Source organism: Bubalus bubalis, chromosome 9 (assembly GCF_019923935.1).
Source record: "Bubalus bubalis isolate 160015118507 breed Murrah chromosome 9, NDDB_SH_1, whole genome shotgun sequence".
In the NCBI taxonomy this organism is placed as follows: Eukaryota; Metazoa; Chordata; class Mammalia; order Artiodactyla; family Bovidae; genus Bubalus; species Bubalus bubalis.
In genome coordinates, this window is record NC_059165.1 from 86,126,441 (window position 1) to 86,153,564 (window position 27,124).

The 27,124-nt window shown below is 38.3% G+C and overlaps 1 protein-coding gene across 1 annotated transcript in view; it reads left to right on the forward strand.

Annotated features, from left to right (window-relative positions):
- SLC27A6 (solute carrier family 27 member 6) overlaps positions 1–25,031 on the forward strand; it is an 82,659-nt gene extending 57,628 nt beyond the window's left edge. The window contains exons 6-10 of the mRNA XM_006060223.3: positions 12,745–12,835; positions 16,267–16,465; positions 17,471–17,568; positions 18,750–18,880; positions 24,453–25,031. Of these exons, the coding sequence (XP_006060285.1) occupies positions 12,745–12,835; positions 16,267–16,465; positions 17,471–17,568; positions 18,750–18,880; positions 24,453–24,629 (696 nt within the window). The 3' untranslated portion in view covers positions 24,630–25,031. The remainder of the gene's footprint in view (positions 1–12,744; positions 12,836–16,266; positions 16,466–17,470; positions 17,569–18,749; positions 18,881–24,452) is intronic.
- The last annotated feature ends 2,093 nt before the right edge of the window (positions 25,032–27,124 follow it).

Here is a 27,124-nt window from a genome sequence, read left to right on the forward strand (position 1 = left end):
CAGAAAAATAAACTCTGACACTGTTTCCACTGTTTCCCCATCTATTTCCCATGAAGTGGTGGGACCGGATGCCATGATCTTCGTTTTCTGAATGTTGAGCTTTAAGCCAACTTTTTCACTCTCCACTTTCACTTTCATCAAGAGGCTTTTGAGTTCCTCTTCACTTTCTGCCATAAGGGTGGTGTCATCTGCATATCTGAGGTTATTGATATTTCTCCCGGCAATCTTGATTCCAGTTTGTGTTTCTTCCAGTCCAGCATTTCTCATGATGTACTCTGCATAGAAGTTAAATAAACAGGGTGACAATATACAGCCTTGACGAACTCCTTTTCCTATTTGGAACCAGTCTGTTGTTCCATGTCCAGTTCTAACTGTTGCTTCATGACCTGCATACAAATTTCTCAAGAGGCAGATCAGGTGGTCTGGTATTCCCATCTCTTGAAGAATTTTCCACAGTTTATTGTGATCCACACAGTCAAAGGCTTTGGCATAGTCAATAAAGCAGAAATAGATGTTTTTCTGGAACTCTCTTGCTTTTTCTATGATCCAGTGGATGTTGGATCATATATTTCACATATGGTAATATACATGTTTCAATGCTATTCTCTCAAATCATCTCACCTTCGTCTTATCCCACAAGTCCAAAAGTCTGTTTTTTATATCTGTCTATTTTGCTGTCTCACATATAGGCTCATCGTTACTGTCTTTCTAAATTCCATATGTATGCATTAATATACTGTATTGGTGTTTTTCTTTCTGACTTAATTCACTCTGTATAATAGGCTTCAGTTTCATTCACCTCATTAGAACTGATTCAAATGTGTTCTTTTTAATAGCTGAGTAATATTCCATTGTGTATGTACCACAACTTTCTTATCCATTCATCTGCCGATGGACATCTAGGTTGCTTCCATGTCCTAGCTATCATAAGCAGGGCTGTGATGAACACTGGGGTACACAAATCTCTTTCAATTCTAGTTTCTTCAGTGTGTATGCCCAGCAGTGGGATTGCTGGATCATATGGCAGTTCTAGTTTCAGTTTTTTAAGGAATCTCCACACTATTCTCCATTATTGCTGTACTAGTTTGCATTCCCATCAACAGTGTAAGAGGGTTCCCTTTTCTCCAGCATTTACTGTTTGTAGACTTTGATAGCAGCCATTCTGAAATGGTACTGGTGTGAGTTAGTAACTCATTGTGGTTTTGATTTGCATTTCTCTGTTAATCGGTGATGTTGAGCATTTTTTCATGTGTTTGTTAGCCATCTGTATGTCTTCTTCAGAGAAATGTCTGTCTAATTCTTTGGTCCATTTTTTTGACTGGGTCATTTATTTTTCTGGTATTGAGCTGCATGAGCTTCTTGTATATTTTTTAGATTAATTATTTGTCAGTTGCTTCATTTGCTATTATTTTCTCCCACTCTGAAGGCTGTCTTTTCACCTTGCTTATAGTTTCCTTTGTTGTGCAAAAGCTTTTAAGTTTAACTAGGTCCCATTTGTTTATTTTTGCTTTTATTTCTATCACTCTGGGATGTGGGTCATAGAGGATCCTGCTGTGATTTATGTTGGAGAGTGTTTTGCCTATGTTTTCCTCTAGGAGTTTTATAGTTTCTTGTCTCACATTTAGATCTTTAATCCATTTGGAATTTATTTTTGTGTATGGTGTTAGAAAGTGTTCTGGTTTCATTTTTTTACAGGTGATTGACCAGTTTTCCCAGCACCACTTGTTAAAGAGATTGTCTTTTCACCTTTGTATAATTTTGCCTCCTTTGTCAAAGATAAGCTGTTCATAGGTGCGTGGATTTATCTCCGGGCTTTCTATTTTGTTCCACTGATCTCTATTTCTGTCTTTGTGCCAATACCATACTGTCTTGATGACTGTAGCTTTGTAGTATAGTCTGAAGTCAGGCAGGTTGATTCCTCCAGTTCCATTCTTCTTTCTCAAGATTGCTTTGGCTATTCGAGGTTTTTTGTATTTCCATACAAATTGTGAAATTATTTATTCTAGTTCTGTGAAAAATGCCATTGGTAGCTTGATGGGGATGGCATTGAATCTATAAATTACTTTGGGCAGTATGGCCATTTTCACGATATTGATTCTTCCGATCCATGAACATGATATATTTCTCCATCTGTTAGTGTCCTCTTTGATTTCTTTCATCAGTGTTTTATAGTTTTCTATATATATCTTTTGTTTTTTAGGTAGATTTATTCCTAAGTATTTTATTCTTTTCATCACATTGGTGAATGGGATTGTTTCATTAATTTCTCTTTCTGTTTTCTCATTGTTAGTGTATAGGAATGCAAGGAATTTCTGTTAATTAATTTATATCCTACAAATTTAGTGTATTCATTGATTAGCTCTAGTAATTTTCTGGTGGTGTCTTTAGGGTTTTCTATGTAGAGGATCATGTCATCTGCAAACAGTGAGACTTTTACTTCTTCTTTTCCAATATGGATTCCTTTTTATTTCTTTTGCTTCTCTGATTGCTGTGACTAAAACTTCCAAAACTATGTTGAATAGTAGTGGTGAGACTGGGCACCCTTGTCTTTTTCCTGATTTTAGGGGAAATGCTTTCAATGTTTTGCCATTGAGGATAATGTTTGCTGTGGGTTTATCCTATATGGCTTTTATTATGTTGAGGTATGTTCCTTCTATGCCTACTTTCTGGAGAGTTTTTATCATAAATGTATTGAATTTTGTCAAAGGCTTTCTCTGCATCTATTGAGATAATAACATGGTTTTTATCCTTCAATTTGTTAATGTGGTGTATCACATTTATTGATTTGTGAATATTGAAGAATCCTTGAATCCCTGAGATAAAGCCCAATTGGTCATGATGTATGATATTGTTAATATGTAGTTGGATTCTGTTTGCTAGGATTTTGTTGAGGATTTTTGCATCTATGTTCATCAGTGATATTGGCCTGTAGTTTTCTTTTTTTGTGTGGCATCTTTGTCTGGTTTTGGTATTCAGGTAATGGCGGCCTCATTGAATGAGTTTGGGAGTTTACCTTCCTCTGCGGTTTTCTGGAAGAGTTTGAGTAGCATAGGTGTTAGCTCTTCTCTAACTCCATCTGGTCCTGGACTTTTGTTTGTTGGATGATTTTTGATTACACTTTCTAGTTCCATGCTTGTGATGGGTCTGTTAAGATTTTCTATTTCTTCCTGGTTCAGTTTTGGAAGGTTATACTTTTCTAAGAATTTTTCCATTTCTTCCAAATTGTCCATTTTATTGGCATATAGTTGCTGATACTAGTCTTTTCTGAGCCTTTGTATTTTTGCATTGTCTGTTGTGATTTCTCCATTTTGATTTCTAATTTTGTTAATTTGGTTCTTCTCCCTTTTTTTCTTGATGAGTCTGGCTATTGGTTTGTCTATTTTATGTATCTTCTCAAAGAACCAGCTTCAGATCAGATCAGTCGCTCAGTCATGTCCGACTCTTTGCGACCCCATGAATTGCAGCATGCCAGGCCTCCCTGTCCATCACCAACTCCAGGAGTTCACTCAGACTCACGTCCATCGAGTCAGTGATGCCATCCAGCCATCTCATCCTCTGTCATCCTCTTCTCCTCCTGCCCCCAATCCCTCCCAGCATCAGGGTCTTTTCCAATGAATCAACTCTTCGCATGAAGTGGCCAAAGTACTGGAGTTTCAGCTTTAGCATCATTCCTTCCAAAGAAATCCCAGGGCTGACCTCCTTCAGAATGGACTGGTTGGATCTCCTTGCAGTCCAAGGGACTCTCAAGAGTCCTCTCCAATACCACAGTTCAAAAGCATCAATTCTTCGGCGCTCAGCCTTCTTCACAGTCCAACTCTCACATCCATACATGACCACAGGAAAACCCATAGCCTTGACTAGACGAACCTTTGTTGGCAAAGTAATGTCTCTGCTTTTGAATATGCTATCTAGGTTGGTCATAACTTTCCTTCCAAGGAGTACCAGCTTAGTTTTGTTGATTTTTGTTATAGTCTCCTTTGTTTCTTTTTCATTTATTTCTGCCTTAATTTTTATGATTTCTTTCCTTCTACTAACCCCAGGGATCTTCATTTCTTCTTTTTCTAGTTGCTTTAGGTGTAAAGTTAGGTTATTTATTTGATTTTTCTCTTGTTTCTTGAGGTAAGCTTGTAATGCTATGAACCTTCCCCTTAGCACTGTTTTTACTGAATCCCATAGGTTTTGGGTTATTATGTTTTCATTTTCATTTGTTTCTATGCATATTTTGATTACCTTTTTGATTTCTTCTGTGATTATTTGGTTATTCAGAAGCATGTTATCTAGCCTCCATATGTTTGTATTTTTAATAGTTTTTTCCTGTAGCTGACATGTAATCTTACCACATTGTGATCAGAAAAGATGCTTGAAATGATTTCAGTTTTTTTTGAATTTAATAAGGTTAGATTTATGGCCCAGGATGTGATCTATCCTGGAGAACATTCTGTGTGCACTTGAGAAAAAGGTGAAATTCATTGTTTTATGGTGAAATGTCCTATAGATATCAATTAGGGCTAACTGGTCCATTGTATCATTTAAAGTTTGTGTTTCCTTGCTAATTTTCTATTTACTTGATCTATTCATAGGTGTGAGTGGGGTATTAAAGTCTCCTTTTGTTATTGTGTTAGTGTTAATTTCCCCTTTCATACTTGTCAGCATTGGCCTTACATATTGCAGTGCTCCTATGTTGGGTGCATATATATTTATAATTGTTATATTTTCTTCTTGGATTGATCCTTTGATCATTATGTAGGCGATCTTTTCATCGCCTTTATTTCAGAGTCTATTTTATCTGATATGAGTATTGCTACTCCTACTTTCTTTTGGTCTCCATTTGCATGAAATATCTTTTTCCAGCCCTTTACTTTCAGTCTGATTGTGTCCCTTGGTTTGAGGTGGGTCTCTTGTAGACAACATATATAGGGGTCTTATTTTTGTATCCATTCAGCCAGTCTTTGTCTTTTGGTTGGGGCATTCAACCCATTTACATTTAAGGTAATTATTGATAGTTCAGTTCAGTTCAGTTGCTCAGTCATGTCCAACTACTTGCAACCCCATGAATCGCAGCACGCCAGGCCTCCCTGTCCATCACCAACTCCCGGAGTTCACCCAGACTCACGTCCATTGAGTCAGTGATGCCATCCAGCCATCTCACTCTGTCGTCCCCTTCTCCTCCTGCCCCCAATCCCTCCCAGCATCAGAGTCTTTTCCAATGAGTCAACTCTTCGCATGAGGTGGCCAAAGTACTGGAATTTCAGCTTTAGCATCATTTATGATCCTATTACCATTTACTTTGTTGTTTTGGGTTTGAGTTTATACACCTTTTCTGCATTTCCTATCTAGAGAAGATCATTTAGCATTTGTTGAAGAGCTGGTTCGGTGGTGCTGAATTCTCTCAGCTTTTGTTTGTCTGTAAAGCTTTTGATTTCTCCTTCATATTTGAATGAGATCCTCTCTGGGTATAGTAATCTGGGTTGTAGGTTTTTCTCTTTCATCACTTTAAGTATGTCCTGACATTCCCTTCTGGCCTGAAGAGTTTCTATTGAAAGATCATCTGTTATCCTAATGGGGATCCCTTTGTGTGTTGTTTGTTGCTTTTTCCTTGCTGCTTTTAATATTTGCTCTTTGTGTTTGATCTTTATTAATTTGATTAATATGTGTCTTGGGGTGTTTCACCTTGAGCTGATCCTGTTTGGGACTCTCTGGGTTCCTTGGGCTTGGGTGGCTATTTTCCTCCCCATTTTAGGGAAAGTGAAAGTGAAATGAAGTGAAAGTGAAAGTCGCTCAGTTGTGTCCAACTCTTTGTGATGGAATTCTCCAGATCAAAATACTGGAGTGGGTAGCCTTTCCCTTCTCCAGGGTATCTTCCCAACTCAGGTCTCCCACATTGCAGGTGGATTCTTTACCAGCTGAACCACAAGGGAAGCCCAAGAATACTGCAGTGGGTAGCCTATCCCTTCTCCAGCAGATCTTCCTGCTCCAGGAATTGAACCAGGGTTTCCTGCATTGCAGGAGTATCCTTTACCAACAGACTTTTGAGGGAAGCCCCTATTTTACAGAAAATACTTGATGAGATAATAGTTGAAAAAAAATTTTTTAGGGAAGTTTTCAACTATTATCACTTCAAGAATTTTCTCATGCCCTTTCTTTTTATCTTCTTTTTCTGGGACTCCTATGATTCAAATGTTGGGGTGTTTAACATTGTCCCAGAGGTCTCTGAGGTTGTCCTTATTTCTTTTCATTCTTTTTTCTTTTTCCCTCTCTGCTTCATTTATTTCCACCATTCTACCTTCCACCTCACTTATCCTGTCTTCTGCCTCAGTTATCCTAATATTGGTTCCCTCCAGAGTGCTTTTGATCCCAGTTATTGCATTATTCATTATTGATTTACTCTTCATTATTTCTTCTAGGTTCTTGTTAAACATGTCTTGCATCTTCTCAATCCTTGTCTCTAATCTATTTATCTGTAACTCCATTTTGTTTTCAAGATTTGGGGTCATCTTTACTATCATTATTCTGAATTCTTTTTCAGGTAGACTCCCTATCTCCTCCTCTTTTGTTTGGTTTGGTGGGCATTTATCATGTTCCTTTCTCTGCTGAATATTTCTTTGCCTTTTTATTTTGTTTAGATTGCTGTGTTTGGGGTGGCCTTTCTGTAGGCCGGAAGTTTGTGGTTCCTCTTTATTTTGGAGCCTGCTCCCTTTGGGTGGGGTTGGACTAGTGGCTTCTCAAGGTTTCCTGGTTAGGGGAGCTTGCATCTGTTTTCAGGTGGGTGGAGCTGAATCTCTTCTCTCTGGAGTGCAATGAAGTGTCCAGTAGTGAGTTTTTGGGTGTCTGAGTTTGGTATGGCTTTGAGCAGCCTGTCTTTTAATGCTCAGGGCTGTATTCCTGCTTTCTGGAGAATTAGCATGTATGTCTTGCTCTGGAACTTGTTGGCTCTTGGGTGGAGCTTGGTTTCAGTATACGTGTGGAGGCTTTTGGATGAGCTCTTGTCTATTACTATTCCTGGAATCAGGAGTTCTCTGATGTTCTCAAGTTTTGAGGTTAAGCCTCCTGCCTCTGGTTTTCAGTCTTATTCTTACAGTAGCCTCAAGACTTCTCTACCCATATAACACAGATGATAAAACATCTAGGTTAATGGTGAAACAATTCTATTCTCCACAGTGAGGGATACTCAGATATTCACAGAGGACCAGGAGGAGAAGTTAGTTAGTTAGTTCAGTCGCGCAGTCATGTCTGACTCTTTGCAACCCCATGAATCGCAGCATGCCAGGCCTCCCTGTCCATCACCAACTCTCAGAGTTTACCCAAACTCATGTCCATCGAGTCGGTGATGCCATCCAGCCATCTCATCCTCTGTCGTCCCTTTCTCCTCCTGCCCCCAATCCCTTCCAGCATCAGGGTCTTTTCCAATGAGTCAACTCTTCGCATGAGGTGGCCAAAGTATTGGAGTTTCAGCTTCAGCATCCATCCTTCCAATGAACATCCAGGACTGATCTCCTTTAAGATGGACTGGTTGGATCTCCAGAGGGGGAGTCAAAAGGGGAGAGAGCAATCTAGCCAATAATCAATTCCCTATGTGTTCACAGTCTGGAACACCCAGAGAGATTCACCGAGTTACATGGAGAAGAGAAGAAGAAGGAGGGCGATAGAGGTGATTAGGAGGAAAAGAGGGGGGAGTCAAAAGGGGAGCGACCAATCTAACCAGTGATCAATTCCCTAAGTGTTCTCCACAGACCAGAACACCCAGAGAGATTCACAGAGTTAAGTAGAGAAGAGAAGGGTGAGGGAGGAAATAGAGGTGATCTGGGGGAGAAAAGGAAGAGTCAAAAGGGGAGAGAGCAATCAAGCCAGTAATCACGCCCCTAAGTGAGAATGTATACTGAAGATAAGATTCTTAAAGGTGCAAAATTGGTAACAAATACCAAAAAGCAAAGAATAAAAATCTAGAGTTTAGACTCTCAAGAATACAATATTAAAAATAGAAAACAAAATCAATCACAAAAATTATAAAAAATATGTATATGAAATTTGCTTTAAATATAGGGTCTTTTTTTGTAAGGTAATAGTAGGTTATAAAAATGAAAATTAAAGAAGTAATAAAGAACTTAAATTAAAAAAATTTTTAAAGTGGTAATAGTAAAAGTATATCTAGGAATTTCTCTGGAGCTGTTGTGGGCAGTGTGGGGTCAGTTCAGTTTCAGATAGTTCCTTGTTCCAGCTTGTACTTGTTCTTAAGGTCTATAGGCCCCCTCCAATGCTTGCTACTGCTGCTACTGCTAAGTCAATTCAGTCGTGTCTGACTCTGTGAGACCCCACAGACGGCAGCCCACCAGGCTCCCCTGTCCCTGGGATTCTCCAGGCAAGAACACTGGAGTGGGTTGCCATTTCCTTCTCCAGTGCATGAAAGTGAAAAGTGAAAGTGAAGTCGCTCAGTCGTGTCTGACTCTTAGCGACCCCATGGACTGCAGCCTTCCAGGCTCCTCTGTCCATGGGATTTTCCAGGCAAGAGTACTGGAGTTGGGTGCCATTGCCTTCTCCGCCTCCAATGCTTAGTCAATGTTAACTGCAGGGTTTTAATCTGTTGCACCTGTCACTTCCAGAGTGGTTCCCTCTTCTTTGTTTATTTTGGCTTCCTCTGTTTGAAAATCTTTTGGTGTCTAATTTCTGGTGTCTGAGGGGGTGAGGGTGGTCTCTTATTTAGGTTCATTTGTTCAGTTGTGTTGTGGGGAGGGAGGAACACTGCAAACAAATATCACTGGCATGTGTGGGGAGTGCTCACAGTGGATGGACCACACTGGGTTTGCCCCAGCTCACAGCGGCATATGCTTTCCAGGTCTACACTGATCAGGCTCCAGGGTGCTCTGCAGGGCACTGTCCACAGTGGGCCCTGCATTTCATGCACTTCCCAGGTCAAAGCTGCTCAGGTTCAGGTTCTCAGGTACTCTGCAAGGGCACAGACTCAGTTGGGTGTGCATTTTGTGCCCTTCCCAGGTCTGAGCAGCTCAGGTGACCAGGTGCTTGGTGAGTGCACTATCCCAGGTAGGCTGTACATCTTAATCACCTCCCCGGACCTGGCCGCTTGGTTTCCCGGGTGTGCTGTGAGAGCATCATCTCAGGTGCGCCATATATGTCCTCTGGGGAGCTGATATCAAGCTGTGACCCTTCTGGCAGATGTCAACCATCCAAAATCCCAGGAAGACATGGTTAGCAACTGAGAGCCTGCTCACAGTTTGGTGGAGGATGCTGATCTCTGGGTCTCTGGAGCTGAGATTGGAGCAGCCCCTTGCCTTCAAGCTCTGGCTGTCGCTCGCATGCTTCTCTGCCTCCCGCAGCGGGGAGGGACCTGTACGCAGCTGGCTTGCTCTCCTTTGGTGTTCGCTCAATCCTTTGTTAGTGCGCGGGCCAGGCTGTGAGTTAGAGCCTTTTTCAGGTCAAATTCTCTCTCTCTCTTTTGTTTTCCCTCTCTGGAAATCCCACAGTTTGGGCTGCTATCTCACATTAGCGCCCTCAGATTGTCCTCAGGGCATTCAGGTCTGGTCCTTACCCTAAGAACTGATAATGCCACCCACGCCCCCCTGTCCAGCCCCTGCTCGCTGGTGGCAGATGCGAGCGTCTGGGCTACTTCTCTGCTGGGAGTTGCAGTTAGGCGCCTATTCTGTGGGCTTTTTTTTTCTTTCCTCTCAGTTATGTTGCCCTCTGAGATGCCAAAACTCCCCACAGACCCGCCTGTGAGAGGGTTTCCTGCTGTTTGGAAATTTCTCCTTCACGACTCCCTCCCCAGGTCAGGTCTCCATCCCTAACTCTTATGTCCCTCTTTTTGTCTTTTGTATTTTGTCCTTCCTCCTTTTGAAGAGAATGGGCTGCCTTTCTGGGTGCCTAGTGTCCTCCGCCAGCATTCAGAAGTTGTTTTGTGGAAGTTGCTCAGCATTCAAATGATCTTTTAATGAATCTGTGGGGGAGAAAGTGAACTCCCCATCCTATTCCTCTGCTGTTTTGGGACTCTCCCCCACAAATGATTATTTTTAAAATATAACTCTGTGAACCAATCTCAACTATGCTGTTGCACCTAGAAATATGTATTCATAATGGCCCAACTCTATATAATATTACATGTTACTATATATAAATATATAACAGATGGGAAGTTTATATTTGTGTGTGTAGGATAAATGAGCTTGTAATGTACAGGTTTAGGCAAAGTGGTATAATGTTGAGGCCAAACATCCCAAATTGGAATCACTGTACCTAGGGACTTAATTCTAGCTCTGCCACTACGTGACTTTTTGACTTTGACAAGTCACTTTCTCTGGATTCAAAGTATACTCATGTATTAATAGAGGAAATAATTTTTGTGTTCCCTTTCCAACTTCTGAATTTACAAATTTGAATATGCATAAGCATACAGGTGTGGGAACTCTAAGGCCAGTGTGCACAGCCACACAGGTGAGTGCCACCCAGTTCTGGGGACCCATTTGCCTAGACAGTTACAAATGAGACCCCTTGCAGCTGTGTTCTAGACAGGCATACCTTTTCCTATACCTACACCTGTATGTATACATTCAGGAGATATTAAAATGTGGCATCTACTTTTTATTTGTGTTGTTACCATTTTTGTAACCTCTGGGACCTCTTGAAGGTAAAGAAAAAAAAAGTAGAAATCCTTATAGCTGAGACTTAATACTCTCATCCTGGCTACTTCTAGAAGATGCTATGATATGTTTAAATTTCATTTGTATTATAAAATTACTTGATTTCTGACCATCAAGTCCCCTGTATCGAATAAGGAGTGCACTGACAGTGATTTGATGCAGAATGAATCTTACTCATGCATGTGGTTGCTAAATTAATCTCAAAGAAATAAAGTTAAAGCTGATATTACCAGTTGCTGGGCAAATTTGTCAAGATATAAAGCATGCTAAAACAGGTAAAACAGGAGAGAGAAAGATGGGTAATAAACAAAGTTCTGTTCTTGTTTGGCCAAAATGACAAATGCAATTCTGGAGTTTCTGGAATCTTTTTTCTTACCAGTTATTAGAAAGCGGCCAGTCTCTTGTTATGCCAATTAAAGACGAAAACCAACAAGATGCAAGCTTGCATTGGAACAAGAATCTTTATGTCTAGAGTAACAATATATTTTGCTTTGCTGTCTCTTTCATTGGTCCCCATCTTAAAACAGGATAATATTAACTTCTACCTCATAGTATGTTTAATGATTAAACTAAAAGCTCTTTGCACAGTGACTGGAAAACAGTAAGTACTCAGTTACTATTAGTTGCTGTCCTTTGTATTTAATTGAAATTCATTAGCTCATTTGAATTGTGATTGTGGTCACATGTTGATTATCCAGAGATAGTGGTGTTTAGTCTTTGATAGTAAATAGTATTATTACATTGAGCTCATTGATCTCATCCATCTTTTCTCCTTTGTTCTATGTTAGTTTCTCTCCTCTTCCTCAGGCTCCTCTGTCTCTCTTGCTCTCTTTTATTTGTCCTTGTTTTTTTTTGTTTGTTTTTTGTTCTTTAATTTATTACCTTCGTTTTAGTTTACTGTGTGCTGGTTCAAATAAGATTGCTTTTTTAATTGATTGGGAAAACCTCAATTTTCTTATGTATAACATGAGGGAGTTGGATTGAACCAACCTACAGTTCTCTCCCACGCTCAGATTTTGAGGCTCTGTGAATCTGTATGATATGGTAATGTGAATGTTACAGGAGCAGAGGAGAAGAAAATATGGAGAGTCAAGGAGAGATGTCCAACTAGCTTGTTTCCTGGTGTGAAAAGTGTGTTCCAAAAAATTCCCATCCTACACAATAGTGTGCAGAAGTGCTGAGGGTTAGTTTAAAGACATTAAGGTGAAAGACTGGGGAAAAGGCCGAGGTAAATGACAAAAACAGTACTTTTAAGGCATCGAATCCCTTCTCAGAGGATGATAAGTTAAAATATACAGCAAAATCCTTGCATTCACATAGTATCTATTGTGTTGTTTAGTCACTAAATTGTGTCCGACTCTTTTTGCAACTATGGACTATAGCCTGCCAGGCTACTCTGTCCATGGGATTTCCCAGGCAAGAATACTACAGTGAGTTGCCATTTCCTTCTCCAGGAGATCTTCCCAGTTTACATTTTAGTTCTATTAAAATCTCCATTTCAAAGGATGTTTTGAAAGATTGCAAAAAAGAGAAGGCAAGAAAGTGGTCCTCTTAACTGTAGTTAGCAAAGTATGTGATTTAGTGCACAGATTGCTTCCTGGTATTCATTCAAGATTAAAACTAGTAAAACTTTTCTAAGGTAATATGCAACATAAAAGAAGTGAAAGTGAATGCCAGTACAGGAGTGCTGGTTACTAACAACTTCAATTTTGATTTTGAAATATTCATTTAATTTTTTTACCAGGAAAGCTTACTTGGTTTCAGTAAATCCACATTCTAATTCTATATTTCAATTGTTCTTGTTGTTGTTCAGTCTCTCAGTAATGACCGACTCTTTGCCACCCCATGGACTGCAGCATGCCAGGCTTTCCTGAAGCTTGCTCAAACTCATGTCCATTGAGTCGGTGATGCCATTGAACCATCTCGTCCTCTGTCATTCCTTTCTTCTGCTTTCAATCTTTCCCAGCATCAGGGTTTAAAGTTCAGTCAATTGACACAAACAGTATTTCAACTGACTGAACTTTAAATCTCCTACCAGTGGATGTTACTGCACAAATAAATTACTAAATTTTGTTTTTGTTTAATTTTGCTTTTGCAGCTTTTTTTCACTTTTCACTTGATAAAGTATGATTTTCAGAAAGATGAACCCATTAGAGATGAGCAGGGCTGGTGCAGTGATGTGAAAAAAGGTAAGATTATTGTATTTGAAGATGCCTCTTCAGGTAAATTTTCTGAATTTCTCTTTAGTTACTGAATTTAGAAAAGAAAGAGTGGTTATTTCTGATATGTATTTGGATTTTTAGTGCAAGTAGAATGGTTTAATTGTTAAAAGTTAGAGGCCCCATGTGGGTCACTCAGATGGTAATTACAAAAATTTTCAAGTGATTACTGTTGGGCTTAAAGTTTTCTTAATCCACCACTCCTACAGTCGCATATGTCTAATGTCCTATGTCATCAAGATATAAAAATGAATGGCACTTTATGATTCTATGTACAGAGGAAAGTGAGACAGACTTGGATTTAAATCTGGGCTCTCACACTTAGAAACTATCCAACTCTGCGCAAATCACTTAACTCATCAAAGTCTCATTTTCTTTATATGTGGGGTAGCAGTGACAACATTTTTTCATTAGGTTGCTGTTGACAGCTAAAAGAGATGATGTTTGCAGAGCCCCGTGGAAGGCCTGGCATGTAGCTTGTTACCTCCCTCCCTTTCTCTTCATCATCCAGCTCCTCCTTCTCCAAGCTAGTCTTTCTTATAGTTTTGGGTTAGAAAATTTTTAATCAAAGCAAGTGCCCCAATTAACTAGCAGCTGCATATAATCAAGGTAGAAAATTAAATGTAGAGATGTGCCCTTAAAATTGCTTTGAGATCTAGTCTGAGAAAATCAGGCCATAGTTACTTTTTATTGCCTCATAATGTTTCAACTGTATTTCAGAAGATGCCTTCAAATATGGAGATAAAGTTCATAGACCTGTTCCCTGCCTTCCCTCCGCCCCACACTACCTGAAAGATTGGACAAAAAGATGAGCCTTATCTATTAAAAAGCAAATACTCCAATCCTCTGAATTTCAGGTCTAAGAGCATTTATCAAATGTTTTTTTCTAATTCAACTCCATAGACAGTTTCTTCTAAGGAGATTGAAAAGACCTTTGTTTATCCACACTGTTCTAGTGTGTTTTATTTATTATATTTATCATAATATGTGATATTGGGACTTGGATCCCCAAACTGCTTATGAAATTTCAGGGTTTTTTAGAAGCAGATTGTCGCCAAATATCCACTTTATAATTTTGCAGTTCTTGAAAAGGGTTGCTCAGTTTTTTTCCCATTGAAGTGTTGTGTCTTTGTGCTTTCACTGCAGTGAGGCATGGGTTTGATCGCTCCCTAGTCAGGGAACCAAGATCCCACATGCCACGCAATGTGGCCCCTCCAAAACAAAATCATTGTGTCTTTCATAAATTATTCCTAAGAGGGAAAGATAAGAATACACTCTAACCTTTTTAAGCATTTGCAATAATTAATTTGTCAGGTAAGGAAGTATCACCTGTGTCCTGAAGAAGAAAAAGAAAAAAATATAAATTTTAAGGAAAATATAAGAGGCTTAGAAAATTCTGAAATGTATATAGGAAATATAGATTGATGGAATAAGCAAGGGAGGAGAACCTTTGGAGTCAGATGAAAGTGAAAGTAAAAGTCGCTCAGTTGTATCCGACTCTGCAACTGCATGGACTTTACAGTCCATGGAATTCTCCAGGCCAGAATACTGGAGTGGGTAGCCTTTCCCTTCTCCAGGGGATCTTCTCAACCCAGGGATAGAACCCAGGTCTCCCACATTGCAGGTGGATTTTTTACCAGCTGAGCCACCAGGAAAGCCCAAGGATACTGGAGTGGGTAGCCTATCCCTTCTCCAGGGGATCTTCCCAACCCAGGAATCGAACTGGGGTCTCCTGCATTGGAGGTGGATTCTTTACCAACTGAGCTGTCAGGGAAGCCCTGGAGTCAGATGGAGGGAGGCATGGAGTCAGATGGAGGTGGTTGAAAAAAACTTCAACATTTGGCAGCTATGTGAAAGTGAAAGTCACTCAGTTGTGTCCAACTCTTTGGGACCACATGAGCTATATAGTCCATGGAATTCTCCAGGCCAGAATACTGGAATGGGTAACCTTTCCCTTCTTCAGGGGATCTTCCCAACCCAGGGGTCTAACCCAGGTCTCCCACATTGCAGGTGGATTTTTTACCAGCTAAGCCACAAGGGAAGCCCAAGAATACTGGAATGGGTAGCCTATCCCTTCTCCAGCAGATCTTTCCAACCCCAAAATTGAACCAGGGTCTCCTGCATTGCAGGAGGATTCTTTACCAACTGAGCTATTTTTTCCCCCTCAGTTTCTTCACCTAAAAAATGAAGATAATAAGAGGGCCTGACTCAATAGGTTTCTGATGAGACTGAGATGGAATACATATGTAAACTTCTCAGAATAGTGACTGGTACCCAGAAAGTGCTCCTAAAGTGTACCAATGGCAGTGATGATGATGATGATGGTATTGGTAGTGAGCGGTCTCTGCTGAAGCAGGGCAGGCGAGTTTCGGCAAATGGCTTGTGCCCTGGGAACCCTCAATGTCCAGAAGAGGTGAAAGCAGCAAGAGTTGGAAAGAGTGTTAAAATAACAGAAACTATTTTAGAGTTTGCTGGAATATAGCCTCATCAGACTCATCACACAGATGTTAACTGTCTTCACAGTGGCCACAATAAGTCATTGGCCTTGAAATCTTCTGGGGAAGTAATTGCTGGTCTCCTTTGCCTTCTACTATTAGACATAGTTTTTTACCTTTCTGAATGCTGAGCAATATCTTGATTAATTTGACTATACCTGATTAAAAATTATTTTAGGTAATGTGTCTAAATATAAGTAAAAGCAAAAAAATTCATGGCTTATCTCCTGTCTTTTGAGGATTTCCAGAGGAATAAACATTTTCTTAAACTTTTAATAACATACCAATTAAATCAAATCTAATATTATACAGAAAGATCATAGAGACCTGAATTTGAGTTCTAGGCCCCTTCCTTTCTATCTGTTGAATTTTACTAATATACTTCACTCTTTTGGGCCCTAACACCTTCCCTGTGAAATAGGGATTATATTGATCAACTTCAAAGACTCTCTCTGAAAGAGTAATGACAGTTGCATTTCCCATGGGGGTTGCTCCATAGTAATGCCCAATAAATAAATATTGCCACCATCATAATCTTATTTAAAATCATCATTTTCGTTGTTATTTATATTATGGCCATTATTATTGGTGTTAGAATCTATGTAATCCAAAAACATAGCCATTAGTGAATCCTCTCAGGATGTAAAATAAATTTAAAATTACTTTTTTTACATTCTATTTCCTTTTTGTTAGCTTTTCCAGAGTTATTTATACTTTGGTAGTCTGTAAAAGGGTGTGCTAGACTTAGGCACCCAGAGTAATTGATGTCAAATATAATAAAAATAAGTTCAGAGGAAGGAAGGAAGGATAAGCTACACTGGATGCATTGGTCAGATGTAACAGGGCACACACATAGTGTGTGGAATAATAGTTTTAATCACATCACTGAAAATGCCTCTCTCTCAGGGGAACCTGGACTTCTCATTTCTCAAGTGAATGAAAAGAATCCCTTCTTTGGCTATGCTGGGAATAAGAAGCAGACAGAAAAGAAACTGCTTTGTGATGTTTTTAAGAAAGGAGATGTTTACTTTAACACAGGAGATTTAATGGTCCAAGACCAGGAGAATTTCCTTTATTTTTGGGACCGGATTGGAGACACTTTCAGGTATGGAATAGCATTGGTTGCAAAGCTTGTTTTTCGATTGTGAACACTGCTCTGAGGCAGGCTCCGTGGAAACATTATACACCACCTGCTCTCTACCTGCAGGGCACAGAGTGCTTTTATCTCAGTAATGGCTCCCCGTTTAAAAATTCACTGCCCACCTGTTTCTAGATTGAAACATATGTTACATTTTGATGTCATTTTTATAATTAACTTAATGAATCATTTGGATCACTTGGGTCCGAATCAGTGACTTTTTTTTTTAGAATATGATACTGGCAGACTGATGTGAAGTCTAAATTGCAGGGTTAAAACAGAAAAACAGTCAAATACTGTCTAATTCTTGACTTCATGGCAAAAATAAAGAAACAGCAAAATTTATCTTTCTTATAAGTTTTTTAAATTCTTTATCTTAGGCTTATTAATTTATTTTGCTTTCTAATCAATGACTGTAGAACAGTGGAGGACCAGATTATAGACAGTCCAGAAACATCCTTTTTCCTCACCTTCTTTGTGTCATGTTAGAAGGGCATCTTATGCAAAATCATTTTTTAAAAATATTCATTCATATGCATTAAAAGAGCCAAAGAGGTTAATCCCTAGAAATTAAAGAGGTGCAATTAGCTGAAAGACTATAACTTTCCTTTCAGGTTTTCTATCATTATAGATAGAGAATGCTTTGTACTTAACTGTTATTATCAATATATTACAAAGCAGAGAGATTTGTAGTTATCTTTATGACATTTAAAAAAACATTTACAGTGAGCAATTTATACCAATAAGACAACAATTGGTATACAATAAGATAAAGTAATTTTAACTGAAAACCAGATACTGATTTTGCTGACTTACAAAGTTCTTCCTTAGAAATGTCTTTCATTTTGAAAACTGCCATTATTTTTGGTAATTAGGTGCCTGCACAGAGCCAAATGCAGGGCACCGAAACTTAAAACTGGGTGCCTTGTTCTTAACATATAGGGGTACTAACTGGAACTTGTTTTTGTTTAGGTGGAAAGGGGAAAATGTAGCAACCACAGAGGTTGGTGCTATGATTGGAATGCTGGATTTCATACAGGAAGCAAATGTCTATGGTGTGGTTGTGCCAGGTATGAATACCTGGTTTCAGGTATGGGAGGGATTCTTAGAATGAAATGAAACTTTTCTTTCATTTGCAACAATCTTGCTAATTGAACCTTTCATTTTTCACATATTAAGATGTCTTAGTTTGGGCTGGCAAAGTGATGTCATAACCCCAAGCTAGCAAACTTCATGGTCACACCTGGGAAATGGTACCAATTGCATTCTAATGTATGTGTGTATTTTTAAGCAGATCTTTTGAAAACTATGGTCAAGGTATTTAGTGCTAGAAATAGTTACAGCTTTTCAGTGGCCTATTATTTTTCTCTTGATGATGAGAGAAATGACTAGAATTTATACATACCACAATGTGTAATGACTAGATGACTAGGGTTTATACATACCACTAAACAGGAACATGTTCTAATTTAAATGTTTAATAACATTGACTTGTAGTTAAGTTGAATCTTTTTCAGAAATTATTTTAAAACCTGTTTGGCCTCAACTTTATAAATATGTATATGAGTATTGTCTCATTTTGGTGAAAATGGCAAAGAGAAGTAACCAACTTGAAATCACAGTATAGCTATTCCCTTCACCATGTTTCTGTGTTGTTTTTTTCTAACAAATGACAGTATGTTCCAACTGATGTTTGCATGTGCAGGGGATACTGATGGTGGGGATGTTTGGATGGGGCAGCAAAAAAAAAAAGTCTGTTTACTAGTCTCTGGGTCCTGGGGAAATGCTACAAGAAATTCCGAACCCCTGGTGAAAAAGATGGGATGTTAAGCAGTAAGCGATCTGTGAATTTAGTCATGGAAATATCAGTCTCTAGTTTCTTATTTTTTTCATTGATACTTAACATGACATTAAAAAAATATATTTGTCTTTAAAATGTTTCCTGTTAATATTTCATATTAATAGCAATGGCATACAAATTATGGGTAATTTATTGTGTTTTCTATTCCATCTGTTTCATTTTTGAAGTGTAGGTAATTAAACATAGATTCTGCACTTTCTCTTTCCTAAATCATTTCTAGAGAGTAAATCATAAGCTTAAGGAAAGACCCACTCATTCATGCTACTGTTGCATTGTTATTAATGCAATAGATGTAATGTCTATATTTGTAACAGTGTATAATGAACAGGGTTTTTTTTAATTCACCTACTGCTTGTAAAACTAACTCTATTACAAACTTTTTTTTTTCAGGTTATGAAGGAAAAGCGGGAATGGCTTCTATTACTTTAAAACCAAACATGTCTTTAGACTTGGAAAAAGTTTATGAGCAAGTTGTTACATTTTTACCAGCTTACGCCTGTCCACAATTTTTAAGGATGCAGGTAATTTTACCTACCCCTAAAATTTAAGACCAGGAATTTACAAGATAGTTTAATTACAAAATAATACTTACCACTTAGACAATATGTTCATTTTGTTTTTATTAGGAAATTTCAAGAACAATGAAAAGTCTTAGGATGCTAATTTATGCCATATTTGAAGCCTAATTACAGACAGTTCAGTTCAGTTCAGTCGCTCAGTCGTGTCCGACTCTGTGACCCCATGAATCGCAGCACGCCAGGCCTTCCTGTCCATCACCAACTCCCGGAGTTCACTCAAACTCACGTCCATCGAGTCAGTGATGCCATCCAGCCATCTCATCCTCTGTCGTCCCCTTCTCCTCCTGCCCCCAGTCCCTCCCAGCATCAGGGTCTTGCACAATAAAATGCTAGCGTCTTTGCCCTTGTCCTATTTGTTGCCCTCCTCCTCTTCAATCTGGATAAATAATGGTCCCCATGATGGTGGCAAGACAAACCGACATCTTACACATGCTTTTGTGCTTTGTGAAGATATTTGATGCTGTATATCTAAAATTAGATTCCACCAGGCCGCCTCAGAGTATCTGCAGAATGTGTGTAGACCCTCAAGGCAACTAACTTTAAGCAATTTTGCTTTTAATTTTTATGCTCATTCTGTCCAGTCTCCCTCAGTGACTATATATCTTGGGGGAATTCTGAACTCATTTGTTTTGAAAGGTGTGTGTGTGTGTTAGCCGCTTACTCGTGTCCAGCTCTTTGTGACCCCATGGACTGTAGCCTACCGGGCTCCCCTATCCATGGGATTCTCCAGGCAAGAATACTGGAGTAGGTTGCTATTTCCTTCTCCAGGGGATCTTCCTGACCCAGTGATCAAACCTGGGTCTCCTGCATTGCAGGCAGATTCTTTACCATCTGAGAGAGAAGTCCTGTGCGAGATGGGCCCTCTCTTGTTAGGTTGCTGGAGAAAAGTCCAGTAAAAAGAAAGCAAATTTACTCAGCTACTAGGTAACTTTGCAAGCTCATTTATTCAGCCATTTATTCATATAATACTATGCCTCAAAAATAACTTCCCAAAACTAGTCCTCAACATCTCTTAACATCAGTTCGGTCACTCAGTCGTATCTGACTTTTTGCAACCCCATGGACTGCACATGCCAGGCTTCTCTGTCCATCACCAACTCCTGGAGCCTACTCAAACTCATGTCCATTGCATCAGTGGTGCCATCCAACCATCTCATCCTCTGTTGTCCCCCTCTCCTCCCGCCTTCAATCTTTCCCAGCATCAGGGTCTTTTCCAATGAGTTGGTTCTTCACATCTGGTGGCCAAAGTATTGGAGTTTCAGCTTCAGCAACCGTCCTCCCCATGAACACCCAGGACTGATCTCCTTTAGGATGGACTCCCTGGATCTCCTTGCAGAGACTCTCAAGAGTCTTCTCTAACACCACAGTTCAAAAGCATCAATTCTTTGCACTTAGCTGTCTTTATAGTCCAACTCTCACATCCATACATGACTACTAGCAAAACGATAGCTTTGACTAGACAGACCTTTGTTGGTAAAGTAATGTCTCTGCTTTTTAATAAGCTGTCTAGGTTGCTCAGAGCTTTTCTTCCAAGAAGCAAGCATCTTTTAATTTCATGGCTGCAGTCACCATCTGCAGTGATTTTGGAGCCCCCCCCAAAATAAAGTCTGTCACTGTTTCCATTATTTCCCCATCTATTTGCCATGAAGTGATGGGACCAGATGCCATGATCTTGGTTTTCTGAATGTTGAGTTTTAAGCCAACTTTTTCACTCTCTTCTTTCACTTTCATCAAGAGGCTCTTCAGTTCTTCGCTTTGCGCCATAAGGGTGGTGTCATCTGAGTATCTGAGGTTATTGATAGTTCTCCCAACAATCTTGATTCCAGCTTGTGCTTCATCCAGCCCAGCATTTTGCATGATGTACTCTGTATATAAGTTAAATAAGCAGGGTGACAATATACAGCCTTGACGTACTCCTTTCCTGATTTGGAATCAATCTGTTGTTCCATGTCTGGTTCTAACTGTTGCTTCTTGACCTGCATTACAGATTTCTCAGGAGGAGCGTCAGGTGGTCTTGTATTTCTGTCTCTTTAAGAATTTTCCACAGTTTGTGGTGATCCACACAATCAAAGGCTTTGGCGAAGTTAGCAATGCAAAGGTAGATGTTTTTCTGGAACTCTTGCTTTTTCGATGATACAGCAGATGTTAGCAATTTGATCTCTGGTTCCTCTGCCTTTTCTAAAACCAGCTTGAACATCTGGAAGTTCATGATTCACGTACTATTGAACTCTGGCTTGGAGAGTTTTGAGCATTACTTTGCTAGCATGTGAAATGAATGCAATTGTGCAGTAGTTTGAGCATTCTTGGGCATTGCTCTTCTTTGGGATTGAAATGAAAACTGACCTTTTCCAGTCCTGTGGCCACTGCTGAGTTTTCCAGATTTGCTGGCATATTGAGTATAGTACTTTCACAGCATCATCTTTTAGGATTTGAAATAGCTCAACTATTTCTTATCTTAACATAATCATGTAGAATTTTTCTGGGTTTATGTGTCATATCACTGTTAGATCCCTAAGAGAGCAACAGCTGACTTAATATTGTTTTTTTAAAGTATTTGCTCAGTAATTGCTGTGGCCAAGTCACTGCTTGGTCAATGAGATGTCTCATCTAAACTGTCACAGATACATCTCCATTGACATCATATTTTAAAAGCTTTTACATATATTATCTCAGATTATTTTTATAGCAATGCTCTGAAATGATAAATGTAGTCCAAAGTGCAAGTCGCTCAGTCATGTCCGACTCTTTGTGACCCCGTGGACTTTACAGTCCATGGAATTCTCCAGTCATCATGAAGAAGAAGTAACACATTTTTAATTGAAATTTTTGAAATAATTGTAGATACACATGCATGTGTAAAAATCAATACAGAAAAATCATCTGTGCCTTTTACTTAGCTTCCTCTAATGGTACCATTTTTCACAATGATTATTGAATATTGATAATGATACAGTCCACTCATTAAAATTTCCTCTGTTTTTACTTGTACTCATTTGTGTGTATGTGTGTATCATTCCTTACATTTTTATAACCTTTATGGCTTTTATCAATTACCATAGTCAAGATGTGAACAATTCTACTACCACATTGCTCCCTCTTGTTACTCTCTTATAATTCCACCCAGCTCTCTTCTGTCCCTCCCATCTTGCCCCAGAAGAATATATTTTAATGGAGTAGAAAGTTGATGGATCAAATAATATTTTAAACATGTACCTCCAAGGGCAACTTAAAATTCACGATCATTAATCAGAAGAAATATTTTGGGCACAAGACTCCTCCAAAGATTAAGTCAGTCTTGTACAAATTTAGAAGATATTTTAGAATCATTAAACACCTAAAACACATGATCCATGAGTTTTATGTTTATTATAGTATTTGCTATAATGTCATGCATAGTGCATGATAGTTGGCAGCACAATTATTTAATAAATAAATAAATAATTTAATAAATAAATTAATAAATTATCTGATCTAAGTAATGCAAAAGTATAAGTTACATCTGGCAAAATGAATAGGATGACTATCTTATTAAAATTTTATTTAGCACATATTTTAAAAGGATCCTTTTGCCAATGAATGTACAAAAAATTTTTAAATGTGATATTACTCATTATGGCCTAGATGCAGTTAAACCGGTCCTTTCAGTCTGCTTATGGAAGAACAAATTGCTATCATCACTCTAGAAAATAATTTGGTAAATGTGTGATCACACTCTTAGAATCTGCATATATTTTGATTTTGTAATTTCAGTTCCAAAAATTTACTCTTAGGACATAACTAAAGATGCACAAATGTTATGTATAAAATGTTATTCTTTATAGTAGTAAATTTTTTTTTCTGTTCTCTATAAGTTCAATAACAAGTGTAAGGTTAATTAGCATATTATAATTAGAGGAACTCTTATGAAACCATTAAATTGTGATATTTTGATGAAAATTACCTAATCTGGAGAAAAATATCTAGTATAATATTTTTGTTATTAAAAAAAAAAGGCAGAACATCAAATTTTATGTAGTGAACTTCTAGTTTTCTAAAAGAGAAAAAATAATATATGCTTCTACACAGTTACATCTAATTCTGTGATGACAGTGTGGGGTAGGGGATGAGATTAGAGAAGAAGGTTCAAAGAGAAGTAGATTTAGTTGAATTAGCTCATAAGGATGTGTAAAAATGGCCAAACTACTCATAGAACCTGTGAGTTATATGGACCCTACATGTTATCTGACTTAAAACAAGGTTGCTTCTTTATGCCTGAAACTACCACACAGATCCTTTAAATTCCTTGTCTCCTTTAAATTCCTTAAAGCAAAGATTCATAAGCTTTCTAGATCCATAGCACCTTAGTAATTATTTCATAGCACTCTTGGGTCAAAACCTACAGCCTCCCTGTGGCATCTGTCTGCAATGCAGAAGACCCAAGTTCAATCCCTGGGTTGGGAAGATCCCCTGGAGAAGGAAATGGCAACCCACTCCAGTATTCTTGCCTGGGAAATCCCATGGATGGAGGAACCTAGTGGGCTACAGTCTATAGGGTCGCAAAGAGTCGGACATGACTGAGCGACTTCACTTGGGTCAAAAGAAATACCTAAGCATTCATTTATTCAGTAGTTAGGACAAAGTAAAATAAATATTTAGGTCTAATAAATTAGTTGCTATTTGTAAAGATAATGCATATAAGTGGAAAGAAAATGCTTTTATTTCATATTTAAATAATCAGATGTATTAAGGAGATGTTACGTTGGGTATTACACAGCTCCTCAAATTTTGGAGTTACATTATATTGAACAGGACCAGACTAATTCCATACTCCACATTGATTTTTGGTTATGCTTGCTTTTTATGATAGCAACCACTGAAAACCCTATTTCCCAGAGACATGACATCATGGGAAAAAATGTATCACAAACTAATATTGAAACTGTGAACTGTTCAGTACCTTGAGCCAGTAGTTTTCTTATGTGATATCAGATGTCACTGGATTTACCTTGAAAAATTTAAATATCCCATGGAGACCCTGGCAATTCACTGAGGTACCATGAAGCACCTCGGTGTATAGTTTGGGAACCCAAGTTTTAGATTATTCCTTATACTGTCTGGTTCTTGCAGGATTATTCCTTGTGGAATAGATTGCTGTCTTTTGTAACTTTTATCTCCTTACAGTCTAGTAGCATTCTTTGTACATGATATTGTATTGATGTTGGACTGGAGAGATAAATCTATATGTTTTAGACATGTTTGTAATCAGTTGTAATCAATTAGTAACTATATTCATACTTCTTATATATTGAATGAAGTTTACAGGAAAATCAAGGTAAAGATTTAAGTGTTCTAAAGGGCACTTAGAATTTAAAAATCTAAAAAATTTTAATGTTAAATTATTAGTAGTAAAAATAGAGATGCTTACTGGACATAAAAATGTTATAATTAAATATTATGCTCTGTATTATTGAATATTTTATTTGTATATTATAGGTAATGTTAAATGATTCCACTAATCCAGGTCATTGCTTTATAGGAAAAGATGGAAGCAACAGGAACATTCAAACTACAGAAGTTTCAGTTGGTGGAAGAAGGATTTAGTCCATTGAAAATTTCTGACCCACTTTACTTCATGGATAACTTGAAAAAATCATATATTCCCTTGACCAAAGAAATTTATGATCAGATAATATTAGGGAAGATCAAACTTTAAGATGTTTTTATATATGGGATTTTCATATGCTGCTTAGGAGGAATGAGAGAAGAGTGATTCTTTAATATGAAAAGGGGGACTGACATTAATTACACATGTGCTGTATTTCCTTAATATTAAACAGTTTTTCCTTAATTAAGTAATAATTTACACTTGTCTCAATTGATAACAAACTTCAGTTGATTATTCTTTTTATCTATATGGGAATCCAGTGCATAAGTAAATATCTGCCTTAAAGTTTTTAAATAATAAACAAGTGGTTAACAATTTAGACACATGCTAAAAATGTACATATTAATATTTAAAATTTCTAGTTTTGAGTGAAGGGTTGAATTTTACTCAAATATTTGATTTTTATGTGCCCTGTCTTACAACTCAATAAAACTATCCTTATTAAGGTGAGTTTTGAGGTTTTGTTTTGATGTTTTTAATTGTAAATTTTCATTCAAAGGAAGGTAACTGACTAAATGCATGCATTCCTGTATCCCCTTTCCTAAATTCACATGAAGAGGCTAGAAGAAATGTAAAAATATGAAACAATAAAGCAGGAAAACTGGTAAGCCCCAAGCATTTAGGAATTTGGGGAAGATATATAAATGGGATCAAGTTGATGCTAAAATCCAACAGAGCTATTCTGGTGGTGGTTTAGTTGCTAAGTCACGTCCAGCTCTTGCGAACCCACGAACTGAGCCCACCAGGCTCTTCAGTCCATGGGATTTTCCAGGCAAGAATACTGGAGTGGGTTGCCATTTCCTTCTCCAGGGGATCTTCTGGACCCAGGAATCAAACCCAGGTCTCTTGCAATGCAGGCGGACTCCTGCATTGCAGGGAGATTCTTTACTGACTGAGCTACGAGGTAAACCCTCAACAGAGCTATAGAAACCACCAACAGTACAGGGAAATGATAGACTAGAATAGGACCCATGTGTTAACACCAAGATCAGATGCATAAAGGCTTGAATGTGAACAGGTTTTCCTAGTAGTTAACCAGGAAATGTATCACAAGAGTTGTATAATAATCACAGTGGTACTTATCTCCGTCTGAAAGCACCAGGCTCCAGAGTTTGCCTGAAGCCAAAAGCAGGTGAAAGACTCTCTTATCAAAGTAAGCTAACTTCCTCAGGAGTGGGTGGTGGAGCTGGTCTTAAAATACTGTATAGCACAGGGAACTCTGCTCAGTGTTATGTGGCAGCTTGTATGGGAGGGGTGTTAGGGGGAGAATGAATACTTGTATATGTATGGCTGAGTCCCTTTGCTGTCCACCTGTAACTCTCGCAACATTGTTAATCAGCTAAACTCCAGTACAAAATTGGAAGTTAAAAAAGAAGAAGAAAAAAATCAGGCCCAGCAGGCAACTCCTTTGCCCATAAACCTAATTCTCTGTACAACCAGAAGGAAAGTTAGCTTTGCATCCTGTTGCTTCCCCATGCTAAATGTTTATTTTGGCTGGAAGAGAAGTTGCAGATAGTTCCTTTTTGGCATTATTAGAAAAATGTATATATTATAAAGGTAAAATATTTTTTAAATGTAAAGATTAATCATAAGTAGCATATAAACAAAAGGTCATACTTTCTAATGATGAAAATGAAAGGGAAAATAATGTCAACTTTGAAAAAATCCATAATTTTAAGAGAAAAATTTTAAATCAATAGGAATAGAAAAAGTTAAATAAATCTAAGGGTATCCATGCTCTTACTGTGTAAATGAAAATGGATTATTGTCTTTATTAAAAATTTATTAAGTAAATGAAAGTTTTATTTAATTTTTGTATTGGTTATCTGACTGTTATTTACCTTTCCCATTAAAAAACTGTTTTGCTTTTATGTTTATATTTTTAAATTTAGATTAAAATGCTATAAATTTGAATGAACTTTTTTTTTATACTAATTCATAGCTCCTTAAAATCTTTGAAGACTAGATTGAGAGACAAGATGGTGGAGTAGAAGAACATGAGCTCACCTCTTCTTGTAGAAACACCAAAATACAACTAACTGCTGAATAACCATCAACAAAAAACCAGTGGGATCTACCAAAAAAGATGCCCTGCATCCAAAGACAAAGAATAAGCCACAACAAGATGGTAGGAGAGGTGCAATCATGATAAAATCAAAGCCCATACATGCCATGTGAGCAACCCACAAACTGGAAAATAATTATTACACAGAAGTTTTCCCACAAGATTAAAAGCTCTGATCCCTACAGTAGGCTTCCTATACTGGGGGTGGTGGGGGGCAGGGAGCGGTCTGTCAATGGGAGGAGAAACCCCCAGAGGATCTGGCTCTGGTGGTCAATGGAGTTGGAGCTCAGGAATTCCACAGGACTGGGGGAAACAAAACACTCTTGGAAGATGCAATACAAAGTCTCATGCACACCAAAGCCCAGGGGGAAAAGCAGCAACTTCATAAGAAACTGGACCATACCTATCTGCTACTATTGGAGGGTCTTCTGAGAAGGTGCAGGTTGGAGGGTGGCATGGGGGGCGGGTGCAGTTCACT